The sequence below is a fragment of the Sander vitreus genome, chromosome 2 (assembly GCF_031162955.1).
Source record: "Sander vitreus isolate 19-12246 chromosome 2, sanVit1, whole genome shotgun sequence".
Classification (NCBI taxonomy): domain Eukaryota; kingdom Metazoa; phylum Chordata; class Actinopteri; order Perciformes; family Percidae; genus Sander; species Sander vitreus.
The window spans coordinates 1139670-1158108 of NC_135856.1; the positions used below are offsets into that span (position 1 = coordinate 1139670).

Here is an 18439-nt window from a genome sequence, read left to right on the forward strand (position 1 = left end):
CCAATGCCACTAATTAGGCCATGGTAAAGCTAATAAAGTAAAGAAATACAGTATAATAGTTTGATATGACCAGTGTGGTACACCAGGACATGCTCAGTACCCTCCAGGATGAAATAAAGTGAAGTCATTTGAAGTAAACCATCTGTTGACTAGCATGTACGTTAGTAGTTATTGTCTGGGTCACAAGGACCTAGGTGTACTTAAGAAAAGGAAGATTAGAGGACTGTTAGAAGTAAAAATATCACCAGTTCAGGTCCATCTAAAGATGTAATGAACATGAGGTAACTGTGGCCGTGAATGTGTCCAACTGACACCGCCCACAACGCTGTATAAGAAGAGAGTCATATGAAACTTAGATTCAGTTGTCTATTTGACTCACTATCACCGGTGGTCAGTTGATGTGTCCGAGGCAGCTCGGTTTGTTTGTTGAAAGACCACTGGTCAGCAGACCGCTAACGTTAGTCCCAGGGACAATGGGTCAGTGGGCCGCTAACGTTAGACCCAGGGACAATGGGTCAGTGGGCCGCTAACATTAGACCCAGGGACAATGGGTCAGCGGACCGCTAACGTTAGACCTAGGGACAATGGGTCAACGGTTCGCTAACGTTAGTCCCAGGGACAATGGGTCAACGGTTCGCTAACGTTAGACCCAGGGACAATGGGTCAACGGTTCGCTAACGTTAGACCCAGGGACAATGGGTCAGCGGACCGCTAACGTTAGACCCAGGGACAATGGGTCAGCGGACCGCTAACGTTAGACCTAGGGACAATGGGTCAGCGGACCGCTAACGTTAGACCCAGCGGCAGTGGGCAGGCATGTAACCTCCTAACCTTTCGGCGAAATTTGCCATTTTTGAAACCAAAATGGGTCACCTACGTGATTTGTGCAGATCCGATGAGAATATTTGAGAGGGTAGGGGTGGGGGGGTCGAGACTATAGGGGCATTAGAGCTGTTCTTCTCAAAGCCCAGGAACATTAAATGACCAAAATCAGGGTGCAAAGTTTGTGAAAAGGGAGGTAGGGAGAGTTAGAAAGTAATATATCTTATAAGCTGCAGATCATCTTGTCTTTGCTGTCTCACAGAACGGTCTCATAACCTGAGAATGAAATGCTTTCCTTCAGAATGACATTTTCATCCTTTGACACCTGTTGTGTACTTTTCAAAGAATGAATGCTTAAGGTCCTTGTTTCACAAAATTAATATTCAATTTACAGATTGGATGCTCTATATGAAATAAGTATTTATAAAATGAAATGTCCACATTTCGCGTTCAAAGCTTGTCCTTTTGATGACTCAAATGTATACTATACACAAATGTGTTTATGGTTAAATCACTTACAAGAACACAACATTGCTTAGAAGAGCACAGATTCTACATAGATCTAGCCTCTTCATTTGGCTCTCTTTTTGGCAGTAACGGTAACGGCGTTATTAAGATGGGAAGAGTAATCAATTAGATTACTTGTTACTGAACGCCGTTAGTAACACTGTTATTTATAACGCCGTTATTCCCATCACTGTTAAACAGACATAACAGGAAGAATAAATCCATCAAATCAAGTCACTAATAATCAGTATGTGGCCTTGTTTTATTTCATTTATTTGCATGTAATTGTTCCACATTCCAAAACATTTAAAACAATTCAATCATTGATATTATTCTTCAAGTCAGATAAATAAATCAGCTGTTAGCGTTCTATTGTCTGACTTTGTATGACATCATCAGTGTCTTTACTTTCAGTCTGAACAGACCTCAACAGATTTAAAACCACATTCAGTCACAGGAAATACAAACAGTGAATATGAAATGTCAGACAAAGATTATTAAATGAAAGTCCACAAAGGAAGATAATATGATGGTAAACTACAAAACAACAATAACTGGAGAGCATACAATTAAAAGTGGCTAACTTCCAGTTGGGTGGAGCTAATAAAAGTATATTGGAGAAATGTGTGTACCAAATTTTGTGATTATCGAACCAAATGTGTCCAAATTAAGGCCTTCTCTGCATTACAGGGCGCTAAACACGAATTAACCAAATCACGCTAGTCTCGTATTGCTCACAGGTTTTCATTGTTTTGATTTGAGTTTGTGAGTATATTATAGGATGTCACAAATGCAGTCAAAGGCTAAAACTCATTAGGGGGCGCTATAGAGACACCATGCCACTCCCAAGCCCAAATGTGATATCAGAAAGAAATATTAAAGCAGTGTTTCCTATACATAGGTTCTACTTGGGCGCACTGCCCAGGTAGATAAAATCCATTTTACATTTTTTTTTTCTCCAAACAACGGTGTATTTTTTACAACACACACAGACCAGCTGCCTCCAGCCCCTTGTGAAGTCTTGCGCCGCGTGCATGACAGCGTCAACAACGTTACACTTCAGACTCAGAGGCTATCGTTAGTAGTAGTATGCTGCTGGTGGGATTAACTGTACCAATTAAACCGTAGAAACACCGCGACCACACCGCTGTAAAAGCTCCCCCAACATCCGCTAATCAGAGCTAATGGTTGCTAACAGAGCCTTCAGTTCTCCGTGCCTGTATCCATTAACTGTATTTATGAACTTTAACGAATAAAACCCTTAATTCTATTAAATTGGCTGTAACGTTACAAGTTTTAAACTATAACTCAGAGTTGTTTGAATGACAGAAATCTGCTCAGATGAGAACTTAAAGGACAATTCCGGCGCAAAACGAACCTAGGGGTTAATAACAGATGTGTCCCCACTCTGTCGCTCTCTGGGACATGTTTTCATGCTAATCGAATGAGTTTTTAGCTTGAACGACACTAGGGCGGACCGCTGATTAGCTTACAACGCTAGTATTCGGGGCACAGGGAACGTAAAAACAAATCGCTATTTATATCACTAAAAAGGCTCAAAACATCACCACACTTCAACGGTAGCATAATGAGGGTCCCTACATGTTGCATTGAGAACATTGTAAGTGTACGGACAGTTTATTGAAAAGATAGATTATGAAGACACTCGCGTTCATGTTTACATGCCGCCACCGTCTTGGAAACCAGTCACGACTTACAGCTGGCGATGCAAACTAAAATCAAAGCAATTTGCTCTGTTTATCAGAGAGGGGAAATCTTCAGATTGTACAAAACACTGCGTCTCTTGGGCATCGCGACGCAACAGGTCCCACTCCTTGCAACACAAACACTCCTGTTCGGTGGCCATAGCTTCACAATGTCCAAAGGTACACCACCAGTTTCCCGAAGTACGAGGCTGTGTTGCGGCATTGACTGACGGTAGCTTTCTCGCTCTTGTAGCCCTTTCACAGAGCTCCCGCACCTCTTCGTTCAATAAACTGTCTGTACACTTACACAGTTCTCAATGCTAGAGTTTAAAGCTGACAGAGGTTCTCTGGTCTCCTTCCAATCAGCACTGTCATCAGTCTCAGGTTCAGAAGAGTCTCCAGTCTGGTCTTCAGTCTCTGCTTGTAAAAGTGGATGTGGATGTGAGTTCCTGGCTGGTTCTGGTCCTCCACAGTCTTCTCCATCAGCTTCTGTTTCCGCTGGGCAAATCTTCTGTTACAAACTGAGCATGTGTCTCTTCAGATCTGACTTGCGGCCAAATCTTTTCCCACACTCCGAACAGCCGAATGTTTTCTTACGTCTTGAATCATGTTTCAGAGAGTTTAAAGCTGACTGAGGTTCTCTGGTCTCCTTCCAATCAGCATTGTCACCAGTCTCAGGTTCAGAAGAGTCTCCTCTCTGGTCTTCAGTCTCTGGTTGTAACAGTGGATGTGAGTTCCTGGCTGGTTCTGGTCCTCCACAGTCCTCTCCATCAGCTACTGTTTCCATCTGACCAACACATGTATGTGTTTTGACATCAGAACGCTGGGAAAATCTTTTGTTACAAACACTGCAGCTTAATCTTTTCTCTTCTGTGTGGACTGCCATGTTTGACCGTAAACTTCCTCGAATAACTTGAATAATTTGATTACAAAAAAATCCTCGAAGCTAAATTCTTTGCCTCGAAGCTTCGTTAAATCAGTGTAATTAAGGTTGTACGGCTCACTGTGTTTCCACACGGAGGATTATTACTAGCGCACAACACGTTGACGCTTCTGTGGACACAAGACGTTTATATACTGTCTGTGCCCAGATTACAAATGAAGGAAGACGAAAATAGCGAGGGTCTAAGAGAAGAGACAGGCGAGAGAAAACGACAGAAAGTTTGGGATCATTTTAAGCTGCAAACATGATGCTTCATCATCTCTGTAGAAAACATCCAGTCTACTCATCCATTCCACGGAGTAAACCCGACACAAGGTAGCTAACTAACGTCTGCTGCTCTCGTCCACCGCGCTGTTTTACACAACTAGCCTACAGCATGCTACTCTGCTAATAGCCATGTTTTACCAACAAGCTAAAACGAAAGCTGTCGGTTTGTAGTCTAACTGTTTATTAGTTTGCTACTAATCTGTGGAAACTTGGCTGCTGCCGGAGACAAACCGGCTCCCCCCCTCCCAGCATGGCCACTTAATATGCACATGAATGACGTCATCATGCCGGTGATGTCTGCGTTCTTTATTCTTTCTCCTCACTCAGTATTAGCCTTCTGAAAATGTGTCCCCCAGAACAGTGTAGTTGAATAGCCCTGCTGTAAGCTTTGTACCGTCACATTTACCCTCTGGTTAGTGAACAGCTCTTAGTGAACAGCTCTTAGTGAACGCTAATAAAAGAAAGATAACTTTGCTGCACCAGATCAGACAGCAGGGCAACTCCAACAGCTGTCAATCAAGGTATACTACAGAGGTCTGTGGGTTAGATCGCCTTGAAAGTGAACAATCATAGGAGGGCCAGTGCCTCCTTGGTTTCCGCCGCCAAAGTGTCAAAAGTCAGTTTCATTCACACACGCAGAAATCAACTTGGAGAGCAGAGTTTACCTGAGAGAACATGTATGCCTTCCAGCGCTCGCAAAGGGGACACTCTGTGGCGCATGGTGGCAGCTCTGTACGCTTGCTGCTTATCCTTTCTTTCCTTCTCCCTATGTTTTGTTTTAACGCTCGCAGCTGCCTGTTCAACTCTCGATTGTTGAATCGGTGTGCGAAGGATAACATCTGCGTGTGTGAAATGATAGAATTTGCTCGTGAGCAGGTTTTATCGCACTCATGAGATATGACATAATCATAGAAAAGGATAGAAAACCTGCTTTTGTATGAAAACATGTAACTGATTAAGACACAGACATTAAAAGAGTAGCTTCTTATTGTATAAGTGGTGCAGGGGTGCACGGAGCAAAAGTCTATTGCTGCTGCGCACAATCCTCTTGTCAGAATGTTTTTCTGCCACAAACGCAAACGTTCCTTCGGTTGAACTCACCATATAACGCTGTGGCTTGCTGGTCTGATGTACGGGATTTGGTGACTGCTGCAGCGGACTGATTATGCTCCAGATGTGGCCTGCGCAATGGATCACAGGTGTCCTCCTGTGTTGGGAGGTGGCACAATGGCCCAGTGATCAGGATTACAATAATATGTTTATCCACTACAATTATCCATGTTAACATCGACATCTGCGTTCAGAACAGCCTGCGTTGGCCGTCAGACGGTCTGGCAAAAACGGAGGTCTTTCCATCCATGTTAAATGGGAGTAGTGTGTTTAGGCTGTGGCGGGGGTTGCTGCAGGGGGCCAATCATGTAACAGAGATCAAACTTGTGGGTGTGTTTTGAGGCGGTGTGAGAGTCCCAGACATTGAACAGGAAACTTCACTGCCTCTATCTCTACCACAAGACAGTTTCTAAACACCAAACACAAGCTCTGAACTACCCGGGAGTTTGAGGAACAGCTGACTGTTTCCTCAGTCCCTCCGTCTCTTTTCTTTCTCTCATTCTCCGGGAAATGAAGCTGCCTTCAAGTGTTCTCGGAAATGTCCAGATCTATAAACCATGAGTTTTTTCAGATTCGGGTCACAGGACTTGTTTGTTTTCAGGTGGGCGATCACAGAAGGCTTGTATCACATGGACGCGTTGACAGTGTTGTTGTCATTACTTAGAATTCCTCATGGGGGAGACAGAAACTAAACACTATAGCGGGGATTCTCAAACTTTATAAAGGTCCAAATCTGATTTATATACAAGGTCAAAGTTCCGGAACGATTGGTGATAAGCAATTTACTTTTATTAAACTTGCTGATAATTTACAAGCAATACATTTGTTAGGTTAATTCAAGTTTAAGTCAGTCAGATAAACCTACATTCAAGCCTGGTGGAAAAAATGTTTGACTGCAATCTGTTGCCTAAATTAAATCAACTCTAACTTTAAAAGCAACATACATTAAAGTGTTAGAAATTTTCAAAATACATTCCAAACTAGTGCAAAAGAAATGGCACTGTTTGCACCGAAATGGTTGGTTTTGAACCTGAGCAGCTCCAACATTTATGATAAAATGTACAGGTGTGCAGTATAGTTTTAGAAGAAATATTAACAAAAAGAGAACAATCTTCAATGATTGATTTTCATGCCTAAAAAAATAAATGATGCAAACTAAATAAGCAAACTGATTTTGTTTTCATGCCTGAAAAAAACTGATTAACCCTTGTGTTGTCCTTTGTGTCACGGGGACTTTTTTACACAAGTTTGCCGCGAAGAGTTTGTCTCTATTTCCAGAACATTACCAACCAAACTTCAACAAAATAGAGAAACAGACTTACAAGCACGACTGTGCAATTTAAAGACACTGTTTAACAAACTGACAGGCTTAAAACAGACTTTGAAGCCTACTATGTAACTGCAATGTGACATCAAAAGGAGGTGAGTATGAGGAAATGTAGGACTGAAGAACTTTGACTGACGTGCGCCGGCCCGTGCCCTTGCCTTTGATTCCCTATCTAATTGCCCAGTCGTCGGACGAAGCGGGGGGAATCATCGAGATAGATTTATCATTCCCTAACCCTAAATGTAGGCGAAAAATTTGAAACTACAACCCTAGGACCGTTCTTAATAAATTCACTCTCCTCTCCTTTCTTCCCTCACGAAAGTGTAGGGAGTAGAGGGAGGCAGGGCCTACAGCCCGACCCGGTGGGGGAGAGTTCTAGCCGGAACAGGCTGGCTCTCCTTAGCCCTGTCTTTTTCGCTCTACCATCTCTCCCTCTCTCATTCTACCCTCACTTTACCAACTCTTGTACCCTAACCCTAAAACTAACCACTCGTTTTTTGTGCCTAACCTTAACCGGGTAAATAAATGTAGTCTGGAAGAATCTTTTAACAATGCCTTACCATCTCTCATTCTAACCCTAACCTCAACCATTTTCTTTGTCTAGCCTAAACATAACCTGTGGCTTAAAGGTAGATGAGAGAATTAGGAACTACACTCTCAGGGTCGTTCTTCGTGGAGAAATGGTAGAAAAAAAACAAACAGGAAGTGAAATTTTGCACACTTCCTGTTATCGTAGAAATGGGTGACTGGCATGGCTGGATACAATAAACCCAATAGTTTAATTGTAACTTTTTCTCAAACCTCTACAACCTTCAGGAAGGGAGTTACAACAATAAAAGTCCTAAGCCACGCCCACAAATGCCTTTAAAACAATCTTTTAACCACTACCTGTCATCCTATAGACACGTGACTTGTACGATTAGATACGGAAGGCTCAATAGTTCAACTGTAACTTCGTTCCAAATCTTTCTGACCTTTAGAAAGAAAGTTACAGCATGAAACGCTGAAGCCACACCCACAAAGGCCAAAAAAGTGATTTTTCGCCCATTTCACTCACTTCCCATCATCGTACCGGAATGGGACTGACACCGTTGGATTTGGAAAACCCTACACTTCCTTCCTAGTGTTCTTTTAACACTGCAATGTCTTTTCCAGAATTTACAGTCTAGAACCCATGACATAACAGACTAGTGCAAATGAAGACTTCAGGAGCGCAGACTATCCATTCCAATTATAATCTTGACAGCGCCTCCTGTAGTTGAGAGGTATATGGAACACAGGAAGGACTTTGAAAAAAGCTAACCTGGACTTCAGGACCCTCGGGCCTGACTGACAGGGGTGGGTCTAGCTTGCGCTGTTAACAGACAACCTTATTGGTCAGGTGGTAAGTAAGCTGTTTATTATATTAAAATTGTGAAACTTAAGATAGGTTGTGTTAGATATTAAATGGTATGAAATCAATTATGTTACTTAGGATACGGTAATACTTTTGCGCCAAACAACTTAATATTTCAAACATAATTTTTCTTAGGATACGGTAATACTTTTTCACCAAATAATATAATTTTTCTAATACGGTAACAATTTTGTGCCAAACAATAACCTTTGTAAACATTATTTGTTATGACACGGTAATACTTGCACTTGCACCAAATATTATAATTTTTCAAACATTTTACTAAACTACGGTAACAATTTTAAACAATATATTCTTTCAAACAACAAATATATAAAGCAAGACATAAATCTCAAAACATATCCTAATATATTTCAAAATGGACTGTAATCCAGAATACATTTTTAATTGGCTATGGACACACTCCGGGGACTGATCAACCTCGGTGGGCCGCCCTTGGAGGAGGGTGTCTAGTTGGTAATGGCCGAAACACCTGACGATCTGTCCTAAAATTTAGAATACAATTTATCTATGCAAAACTATGCAACAATTTCAAACAAAATAAAGACAGCACAAAATCCAGATCCTACAGAGCAGGTCAGACACTTAACAAACAGCCAGGCTTAAAACAGACTTCAAAGCCTAGAAGCATGACTATGCAAAATTGTTTAATAAACCGACAAGAATGACATAAACACACAGACATAAACACACAGCCCAAAAACCAGATAGGAAAATAATGAACATAGTGAATATTCGGGACGCTGTCAGCTTGGCTACAGAGAAGAGCTTATCTCTGCTTCTCCGATGTGTTCATGTCAGGCTGAAAACGTCTGAAGTCAAAATAATTACTACATCGTGTTCAGATTTCCTAAACCGACAAGCAGGTTCATGCAATTGCAGTGTGACATAAAGGTAAGTCAGTGTGGGAAATGTACGAATGAAGAACTTTGACTGATGTGCGCCGGCCCGTGCACTTGCCTTTGATTCCCTATGATTGATGATTCCCCACCAGAGGTCCGCCCTGGAGAGGTTGTGATGAGAGAAAGAGCTAGCAGTATAGTTACCTAAGTCGGTGGTAACGCTTAAGGTTTCTGAGCAATCGGTGTCTGGTAAATCTTTAACATTGAAGCCCTGGTCGTATCGAGTGAAACATGTTTAATTTCCAGGGTAAAGAACAACAGATGGGGGAACAGATGAGACAGATACTGCTGGGAAGAGCAGGGAGAGAGTGCGACACTTGCTATCCGAAGAGTTGTATGCGGTGGAGAACAATTTTGTAATACAGGACAGCCCCTCTGGGTCGTTTTTGTTAGATAGTTTGAAGGGCATGCTGCCTAGGGCCGACCGAGCCGTAGCACAAGCAATACAATCAGTTTGCCCGGTGGTTTGAGCTGTATACTGAGCCTAGAATTAGGTTGAGCCAACAACTGCCTTGGCTAGATTCTTTTCAGTGGCTTGTTTAGTACGTTAGACTCGTTGTTGTAGCCAGAAAGAACTCCGGAAGCTTCGACCCATATGACCTTTCCCGCATGGCAGCGCCAGTGGGACTTTAGTGCAGAGATTCATGTGTTTAACAGCTCGGGGCAACACGTGCAGATCAAAATGTGGTAACGCTTCCCGAATTTGCGTGTCATCCTTTCGCAGGGGCCATGCTAATCTTCTCTGTATCGTTCCAATTTTGTCATATGTGCTGCCTGAGCAAGCACATTAAACCTCAGGTGCTGCCTACACTTTAAACCCCTTGTTTTCATACTGACACCTTCACAGCGGTGCAGGCTGGAGGTCCAAATTCTGTAGGTCCAAATTCTGTAGAAGTAAGTACTCTCAAATGTCACAATAGCAAGGGGTGAGGTCTTTCATCCCAAGACATCAATGTCTTCTTGCAATTTGTTTAAACTGCCAGCTAATTCTGTGTCCATGTTTAATTTAAAAAAAGAAAATCCAAAAATGCGCTGACAGTGGCAAGGGGGTGGTGCCCAATTTGCCCTTCAGGTCAGAGGCTGGACTTGGGCCCCAGCTGCCGTTGGTCTCTGATAGCCAGTAGGGGGTGCCACAGCAGATGGTCCAGTGGGCCAGAGTTTGACTTGTGTCTTTTGTTTGGGTAAATGCATAGTTCTGAATTAGGCTCAGCCAACAACTGCCTTGGCTAGATTCTTTAGAAGGGCTCGCTAAGTATGTCCGACCCATTGATTTTGTAGCCAGCAAGAACTCTGGTCACTACACAGGAAGCTTCGATCCTCATGACCTTTCCTGCATGGCAGTGCCAGTGAGTCTTTAGTGCAGAGTTTCATGTCTTTAACAGCTCGGGGCTGTACTTACTCTGGTTTCTCTTCATAACGCACAAGTCTTTCGCCTTTTACTTAAGACTTCCGTGGAGAGGAACACCAATGAGTTGAACCTATTTTTGGTGGGCTCTGCTGTTTGGCTGAGACTTGTGAAAAGCAAATAAGCTGTCCTTAACTAGACTTCTGTTGTTATTAGCAGCTAAGAAACAGGACACAGAGGGAATATTGCCGTTTGGCTGAACCTTCTCCAATTGTGGAAACCCAAAAAGCTGTCTTTAACCAGCCTTAGGTGCTTCACCATGGAGCGCTTGGGCGGGGGTGCTAAGTAGCAGCTATTGTTATGCCCAATTAAAAGTACTGGACCATGACAAGTGCGAACCGTCCGGGGAGGTTGCGTCGGACAGCAAACAGGTGGTGCTCATCGCTTCTCGGCCTTTTGGCTAAGATCAAGTGTAGTATCTGTTCTTATCAGTTTAATATCTGATATGTCCTCTATCAGGGGACAACGTATTAAATGGATTTTTAGCAATGGGAGTTGAAAAAGGGGCTTGCTCCGTTCGCTCCACGCATCGAACTGGTATTGCAGCGCAGCTGGGAACGGTGCACCCTTCTTCTGTCTTGTGGAAAACCAAATAATGCACGCTGAGCTGCCCGTCGTTCAATTTGATACCGGACCGAAAGAGACATGCGTCGCAGTGGCTGGCGGACTTCGTGGCCCGGAGTTGTGGCAAGAAGCGCTCGGTTTGACTGAATGATCTGTAAAACCTCATTGGGTTCCTGGTATCAAAACGCTGTTATAATACTCTTAAGACACGACAACTGGGGTGAAAAACGCAGCAGCGAATAAACAGCAAGATGAAGTCTCACAAAAGTGCAGCGAGATTTGCACTATTGATTGGCAGGAAAAGCAGCAGAGAGAAAATATTGGCCGTGTGGCCTTGGATTTGGAAAGCGGCACACCAAGTGAGGCTTACCGCGAGGGTTTGGACTGGGACGACTAGGGTTTACGGCTGCTCTCGAGTACAGGGCTGTACTTACTCTGGTTTATCTTCATAACGCACAAGTCTTTCGCCTTTTACTAAAGACTTCCGTGGAGAGGAACACCAATGAGTTGAACCTATTTTTTGGTGGGCTCTGCTGTTTGGCTGAGCCTTGTGTACTTGTGAAAAGCAAATAAGCTGTCCTTAACTAGACTTCTGTTGTTATCAGCAGCACAGAAACAGGACACAGAGGGAGCATTGCCATTTGGCTGAACCTTGTCCAATTTTGAAAACCAAACAAGCTGTCTTCAACCAGCCTTAGGTGCTTCACCATGGAGCGCTTGGGCGGGGGGGTGCTAAGTAGCAGCTATTGTTATGCCCAATTAAAAGTACTGGACCATGACAAGTGCGAACCGTCCGGGGAGGTTGCGTCGGACAGCAAACAGGTGGTGCTCATCGCTTCTCGGCCTTTTGGCTCAGATCAAGTGTAGTATCTGTTCTTATCAGTTTAATATCTGATATGTCCTCTATCAGGGGACAACGTATTAAATGGATTTTTTAGCAATGGGAGTTGAAAAAGGGGCTTGCTCCGTTCGCTCCACGCATCGACCTGGTATTGCAGCGCTGCCGGGAACGGTGCACCCTTCTTCTGTCTTGTGGAAAACCAAATAATGCACGCTGAGCTGCCCGTCGTTCAATTTGATACCGGACCGAAAGAGACATGCGTCGCAGTGGCTGGCGGACTTCGTGGCCCGGAGTTGTGGCAAGAAGCGCTCGGTTTGACTGAATGATCTGTCAAACCTCATTGGGTTCCTGGTATCAAAACGCTGTTATAAAAAGCAAATAAGCTGTCCTTAACTAGACTTCCATTGTTATCAGCAGCACAGAAACAGGACACAGAGGGAGCATTGCCATTTGGCTGAACCTTGTCCAATTTTGAAAACCAAACAAGCTGTCTTTAACCAGCCTTAGGTGCTTCACCATGGAGCGCTTGGGCGGGGGTGCTAAGTAGCAGCTATTGTTATGGGTTATGGGTGATGAAAAAAGACTAATTTTTACAAGATCACATAAATAACTCTATTTAGAAATAATAAATCATTCCCAACTACTGGGGTGGTTTTGTAAGGGAGTGCATCTACATAGAAAATAAAAATTAAAAAGTAAATTTTCTAAAGTGAACCATTCTTTGTTGAAATTTAATACTTTACAAACACCAGAGCAAGAGAGCGCTGTGACTACTCTTCTGAAGTGATTTTGGAGAGGGACATTAGGTAGTTAAATACGCTGGTTGACTGACTTAACACCATTGTATTCATATAATACTATCAATCCAGACTTAATATGATATTAATAACGTATGCATGTTGCTTCATATTGTACTGACAACAAAGTTTTTTTTTTAGCATCTATCCAAAAGTGTAAAAGAAGCAGTTTACCTTCGGAGCGAGTAGCTATTCTAGAGGGAGTAACAAAGTGTCTCCCGTGTGCTTTCTGACCACCTTTCTGATGGGAAATCTGTTGCAAGAAAAGTTAGCCACGGCTGAGCGAGGTGCGTTGCTGCGACGTCAGTTGCATTTTTCGAGAGGTGCACGCACGTCGCTCGGCCGTGGCTTGGTAACGTTGCATTTCCCCCGACTCTTCTTCTCCATAAACAACATGAAATCGCGGAGAGGGTTAACTTTTCCTGCTCCAGATTTCCCACCATGGGCAGAAAGAACAGGAGAGACTTTGTTTCTCTCACTATGACTCTAGAGTCGCTGCTCACTCTGATGATAATCACAGTGACTCTCTCACTCTTTCTACCACACACACACACACGCCGGCCCTGCTGTTCTCTTGAAGAGATCGACGCACACACCAATGCACTAGTATAAACTTCAGGCCATTTATGTAGGCTGGAGCCCTGCGTTTCAGTTATTTTCCTTGCCTCACACTGATGCAAAAAATAAATTTGCCAGTTATTATCGTAACCGCATATTACTCCAGTGATGAATTAAATCCATGTCATAGCCATTTTAAGTTTTATGTCAAGTACTTAAGTAAAAATACAGATTCTCCAAAGTTCAGTTTAAAAAAATCTTTAGAATAATAGGCAAATTAACCGTTAGATTAATCAGTGACAGAAATAATCGTTGGGGACAGCCCTAAATGGTTCCATTTTGTAGCTGGTTTTAGCATGCTGACCATAACAAGCTATGATATGCTACTTTGTATCACTTTGTTAGACTAAATTTGTAAGTTTTCATATCTATGACGATACAAACTACCTCTCATTATTATTGGTTTGAGTGGTGGTCAGTAATGTGTCTGTTTCATTCTGTTTCCTGCAGATGTTCAGCAGCTGTCGGTGGTTAAAGAAGAGGTTCCTCCTGAGCAGCAGGCGTGTAGCTCCAGTGTGGACCAGCAGGAGCCAGAGCCCCCCCCACACATTAAAGAGGAACAGGAGGAACTGTGGAGTAGTCAGGAGGGAGAGCAGCTTCAAGGGCTGGAGGAGGCTGATATCACCAAGTTCCCATTCACTCCTGTCCCTGTGAAGAGTGAAGATGATGAAGAGGAAGCTCAGTCCTCACAGCTTCATCAAAGACAAACTCAACACATGGAAACAGAAGCTGATGGAGAGGACTGTGGAGGACCAGAACCAGCCAGGAACTCACATCCACATCCACTTTTACAACCAGAGACTGAAGACCAGACTGGAGACTCTTCTGAACCTGAGACTGATGACAGTGCTGATTGGAAGGAGACCAGAGAACCTCAGTCAGCTTTAAACTCTCTGAAACATGATTCAAGATGTAAGAAATCATTCAGCTGCTCTGAGTGTGGGAGACGATTTGGCCGCAAGACACACCTGAAGAGTCACATGATAACTCACACAGGAGAAAAACCTTTCAGCTGCACTGAGTGTGGGAGAAGATTTAACCACAACTCAAATCTGAAGAGACACTTGAGAAGTCATACAGGAGAGAAACCTTTCAGCTGCTCAGTCTGTAAGAAATCTTTTACACAAAATGGAAGTTTAAAATATCACATGAAACGACACACAAGAGAGGAACCATTTATTTGCTCTGAGTGTGGGAAAAGATTTAACCACAGCTCAAATCTGAAGAGACACATGATAACTCACACAGGAGAGAAACCTTTCAGCTGCTCAGTCTGTCAGACATCTTTGACACAGAGTGGAAGTTTAAAGAAACACATGATAATTCATACAGGAGAGAAAGCTTTCAGCTGCTCAGTCTGTAAGAAATCTTTTAGACTGAGTAGCCATTTAAAATATCACATGAGAAAACACACAGGAGAGGAAGCGCCTACTTCCTGTGTTAGTGACATCAGAAAGCAGCAGGAGTGGAGCTCCAGTGTGGACCAGCAGCAGCCAGAGAATCTCAGCCAGGTTGCAGCTCTCTGAACCACAGAAATAAAATAGATAGAAAGGCCATTTCCATTCAAATCAGTGTAGCATAATGGTCAGAGTGGCAGCCATTTTTATGTGTACCATTGCCATGGTAACGTATAAACTTTAGCATAAGCTGACTTCCGGTGAGTCGTGGAGCTGAGGCTAAATGAGTCAAATTAACTTCATGCTTCATCCACACAAAGCACACTGCTATCGCCACGAGTAACGGCTTTATTCGGCTCGTTTTCTGAGAACGATGTGGTGAGTTGGTGACGTTAAAGGGATACTTCACCAATTAGCATTAAGCTTTGTATCAGTAGAAACCCGGTAGTATTTTCGAATGACCGCGCTTCCCTCCCTCATGTCCCCCTGCCAAGAGGCTCCGTCTGCACCTGTGTGTGTGTGTGTCTGTGTGTGTGTGTGTGTGTGTGTGTGTCAAAGCTGAGCCCTGCTCTCTGTCAACATGCAGATGGTGTTTCTTCTATCGAGGTGAAAATGTTCCACCTAAACAAGTTCCTTCCTGAGACTATTTAGCAGAGCCAAAGTGGTTGCGTCCAGAGCTTAGCGCCGCCCAAGACTATTGTGATTGGTTTAAAGAAATGCAAACAAGCCAGAGAGTTTTTTCTCCAGTAAAAGAATGAAGGGAAACGTCCCAGTTAAAGGGCTTTAAATGCTTCACTGTTTTGAACTTGAATAAATGAAAACATCTTTCTAAAAGTCGACGAGGAATCCTGTTCAATAATCCTGATTTACAGGATCTCTTCCCTAATTGAGCGGCCCTACGACTGTCTTGGTTGGAGCTCAAGGTCAAATAGTTGATCAATGAAAACAATGTAGGGCAGGAATAACATTGGTCAGTGCACAACTTTTCTTTTAAGTTATTACACATATTCATAAGCCAACATCTCATAAGATGTCATAGGCCTATACATTGTATTGTGTACTATACAGTATATACAGAACTTCGCTGCCTTTTCATTATCATTTAACTTTGACTTTATTGCACTGCTCTTTTTCTATATATTTTTTTCAATTTGTTTTTCTGTTGTATTATTCTGTATTTTTATTCTTAACCACCATACATTTCATTTTTGGTTCTATGTCTTTGCTAATTATGTTCTTATCTCTTGATATCTACAGTATAATCCAAGTGGATTATTAAGTGATCAATGAGAAAAACATAAAAAAACACACAAAGTCACAACATGATCACATGTTCTGTAGCCCTTTATTCTCAAACACAAACTCACTCATCTGTGGGACATTCACAATAGGCCAAATGATTTCTTTTGTCCATTATTTCCTCACAGAATCTCCACATGTCCTCAGTGGTGTAAAATGTGAATTTGAAGGGCTCCAGGATTGATTCCTTTTCATGGTCATCCACTAGATCTTTCCACACCCTCCCATACTGCAGAGCAGCCTCAGCCTGGTTCTCCTCCCCCATGTACACAACATCAGGCCGGTCCACTTTGGGGGCAGTGGAACTGACTGCAGCATGTTGTGCAGCGTTCCACTGCAGGCTTTCCACCACATGGAATGATTGAATGATGCATCTAAAAAGGATAGAAAACGCATCATGTTTGAATTATAGTACATGAACTTCAATTCAAATGAATGTATACAGCCTGCAAACTCAGATTGTCTTTGCTTACAGGTAAAATGGCCACTTGCACCAGGTAGTGTAAATGAGGCCTCACTTATGTAGAAGTAATAACGACTACGGAAATACTGCACTACGGGTTAAAGTCCGGCATTCAAAAACGTACTTAAGTGAAAGTGGCTAAAACAAGACACTTAAGTAATTTAGTATGTTATGTTAGAAGCAAAATATACTCAAGTATCAAAAATAAAAGTACTGATGGTGCAGAAGCATGCTATTTCTCAGTAATTTCAGTTAGTATTTGTTTTGTTTCTATACTGTAGTACAGTAACAGGTGACATCACTAATTAGCTAGTCGACCTCTGGCTAAACATCATGGTGTGTTGCATCGTGTTGGTAGCTTGGCTGTCTCACATATCACGTTTGTGAGTTCAGAAAGACGTTTTGTGACGATGACGACAAATGCGAACAGTTTCTTTACGTTATGCACTAAAAAGTGAATAATCCCTGAGAACTTAAGGTGTTGATGCTAACCGCCATTGGACGTTATAACTTAGCTTCAAAACGACAACCCAAACCGACATGTAACATTCGGTAATTTGCATCATTAATGACTTCTGTAACGTTACTATTTTACGGCACCTATATTAGCGAAGAACACAAGAAACCATGCATTTACTTTCTGTGGATAAGCAAAATCAGCTACTCACCGCTACTCGGGCCGTACGCTGACTCGCTGGTCTCCCTAGAATTAAAAGGCCGGTGAAATCGACATTTAAACGTCCATTTAAAGGACACCTTCAACTTCATCAGTTCATTTGAGAGTCTGTCTTCAGTTACATTGATGTCATCTGCCTCTGCTGAGTGTCTTGGACCTTTTTAAAGCTTTTAGAGCTTTTAAAAACTCTGTGTTTAGCACAGTGTTGGACCTTCGTGTGCCTCGCCCAATCCAAGGTGCCCAAAAATGATCGCTGGGATGGACAGTAAAAGGATTCTTCCTGTTACCTGTTAGTCAGAATGAAATGCTGGAAAAACAGTCCAGCAAGTTCATTAGTTTGGACAAATGTAGTTGACATAGCTGTTAAAGACGTGTTGCAGATAAAGAAAAATATACTTTTGTTGCAGTGTTTTTCAGTTATAAGCACAAATGACATTTATCTGATGTGTGAGCTTATAAAGATAAGAGGTCAAATAAAGAAATGATTGTACAATGGATGTTAGGGCTGCTGTATATCGATTTATACCTTCATTATAATATCAACATACACTATATACATAATATAATACACATCACTATGTTTCCTGGACATGCAGAGCACACAGTTTCCAGAGGAATAAGCTGCATCGGACAGTCTTCATTTCGGACAGATAGGACATCGTCAGGTAAAACAGGTGGGTATTTTTTGGAAGAGTAAATGTATGACACCATGTTTTTTAGCCTGTCATCTTCAGGGGGATATGTGACGCCCCTATTTTCAGGTAATAGGTTCAGTCGTCTCTGATGTCCTCTCTGTGTCTCAAATAAATGCCATTTGGCCACATATTTATGAATGCATGACATTCTTGGTTTTGAACATGGACAATGCCAGGTATTCATTCTTTTATCATATGTCACCACGACTCGTCCCAGCCGGCTGTAATAGCTTACATTGGGGTCCTAGACTGATATGTACCGTCTCAGCTCTGATTTGAAGAGACTGGCACACTGGCAGTAGCTGCCTGGGACGAGCTGGAGACACCGCTGTCTCCTGTTTTCTCCAAACCACTTGTTTTCCACCATATCAGTCCGAGTTTCTTCACTCAGTACAGTATCTGTGGCATTAGCTGAACAGTAGTCAAGAGAGCGGATATGATGGCATTGAAATGTCTTCGAGCCACTCCTGACAGCCAAGTCACTGGCCTGTTGGCACTCACTGGACTCACACTTGATTTGGTGCTCTTTCCCCCAGGCTTTGTTTTGGACATGAAGAGGCACAAAAGGTCCAAGAAACGACTTTTTCACGGCATATGTCCCATTCTTCTCATCAATGCATACAGCATCTAGATGGGAATTTGCAGTGATATCTCAGACAGCTTTATCAGTGTGTTGTCTGTAA

General features: G+C 42.7%; 1 protein-coding gene and 5 non-coding genes across 6 annotated transcripts; 5 read left to right on the plus strand and 1 right to left on the minus strand.

The window, feature by feature from the left end:
* Window positions 1-9680: 9680 nt before the first annotated feature.
* Window positions 9681-9787, minus strand: LOC144512031 (U6 spliceosomal RNA). The gene has a single exon (XR_013500950.1). It is a non-coding gene; the product is annotated as a U6 spliceosomal RNA (small nuclear RNA).
* A 609-nt stretch (window positions 9788-10396) lies between these two features.
* LOC144512024 (U5 spliceosomal RNA) lies at window positions 10397-10512 on the plus strand. The gene has a single exon (XR_013500949.1). It is a non-coding gene; the product is annotated as a U5 spliceosomal RNA (small nuclear RNA).
* A 274-nt stretch (window positions 10513-10786) lies between these two features.
* On the plus strand, window positions 10787-10977 carry LOC144511985 (U2 spliceosomal RNA). Its single transcript, XR_013500939.1, has one exon. It is a non-coding gene; the product is annotated as a U2 spliceosomal RNA (small nuclear RNA).
* A 423-nt stretch (window positions 10978-11400) lies between these two features.
* On the plus strand, window positions 11401-11517 carry LOC144512020 (U5 spliceosomal RNA). The gene has a single exon (XR_013500947.1). It is a non-coding gene; the product is annotated as a U5 spliceosomal RNA (small nuclear RNA).
* A 284-nt stretch (window positions 11518-11801) lies between these two features.
* Window positions 11802-11993, plus strand: LOC144537768 (U2 spliceosomal RNA). The gene has a single exon (XR_013503890.1). It is a non-coding gene; the product is annotated as a U2 spliceosomal RNA (small nuclear RNA).
* Window positions 11994-13654: 1661 nt separating this feature from the next.
* LOC144532000 (uncharacterized) lies at window positions 13655-17558 on the plus strand (the record flags this gene model as incomplete). Its single annotated transcript, XM_078272442.1, has 1 exon — window positions 13655-17558. A coding segment is annotated over one exon (1098 nt), but the record flags the coding sequence as incomplete, so codon positions are not given.
* Between the last annotated feature and the right edge of the window lie 881 nt (window positions 17559-18439).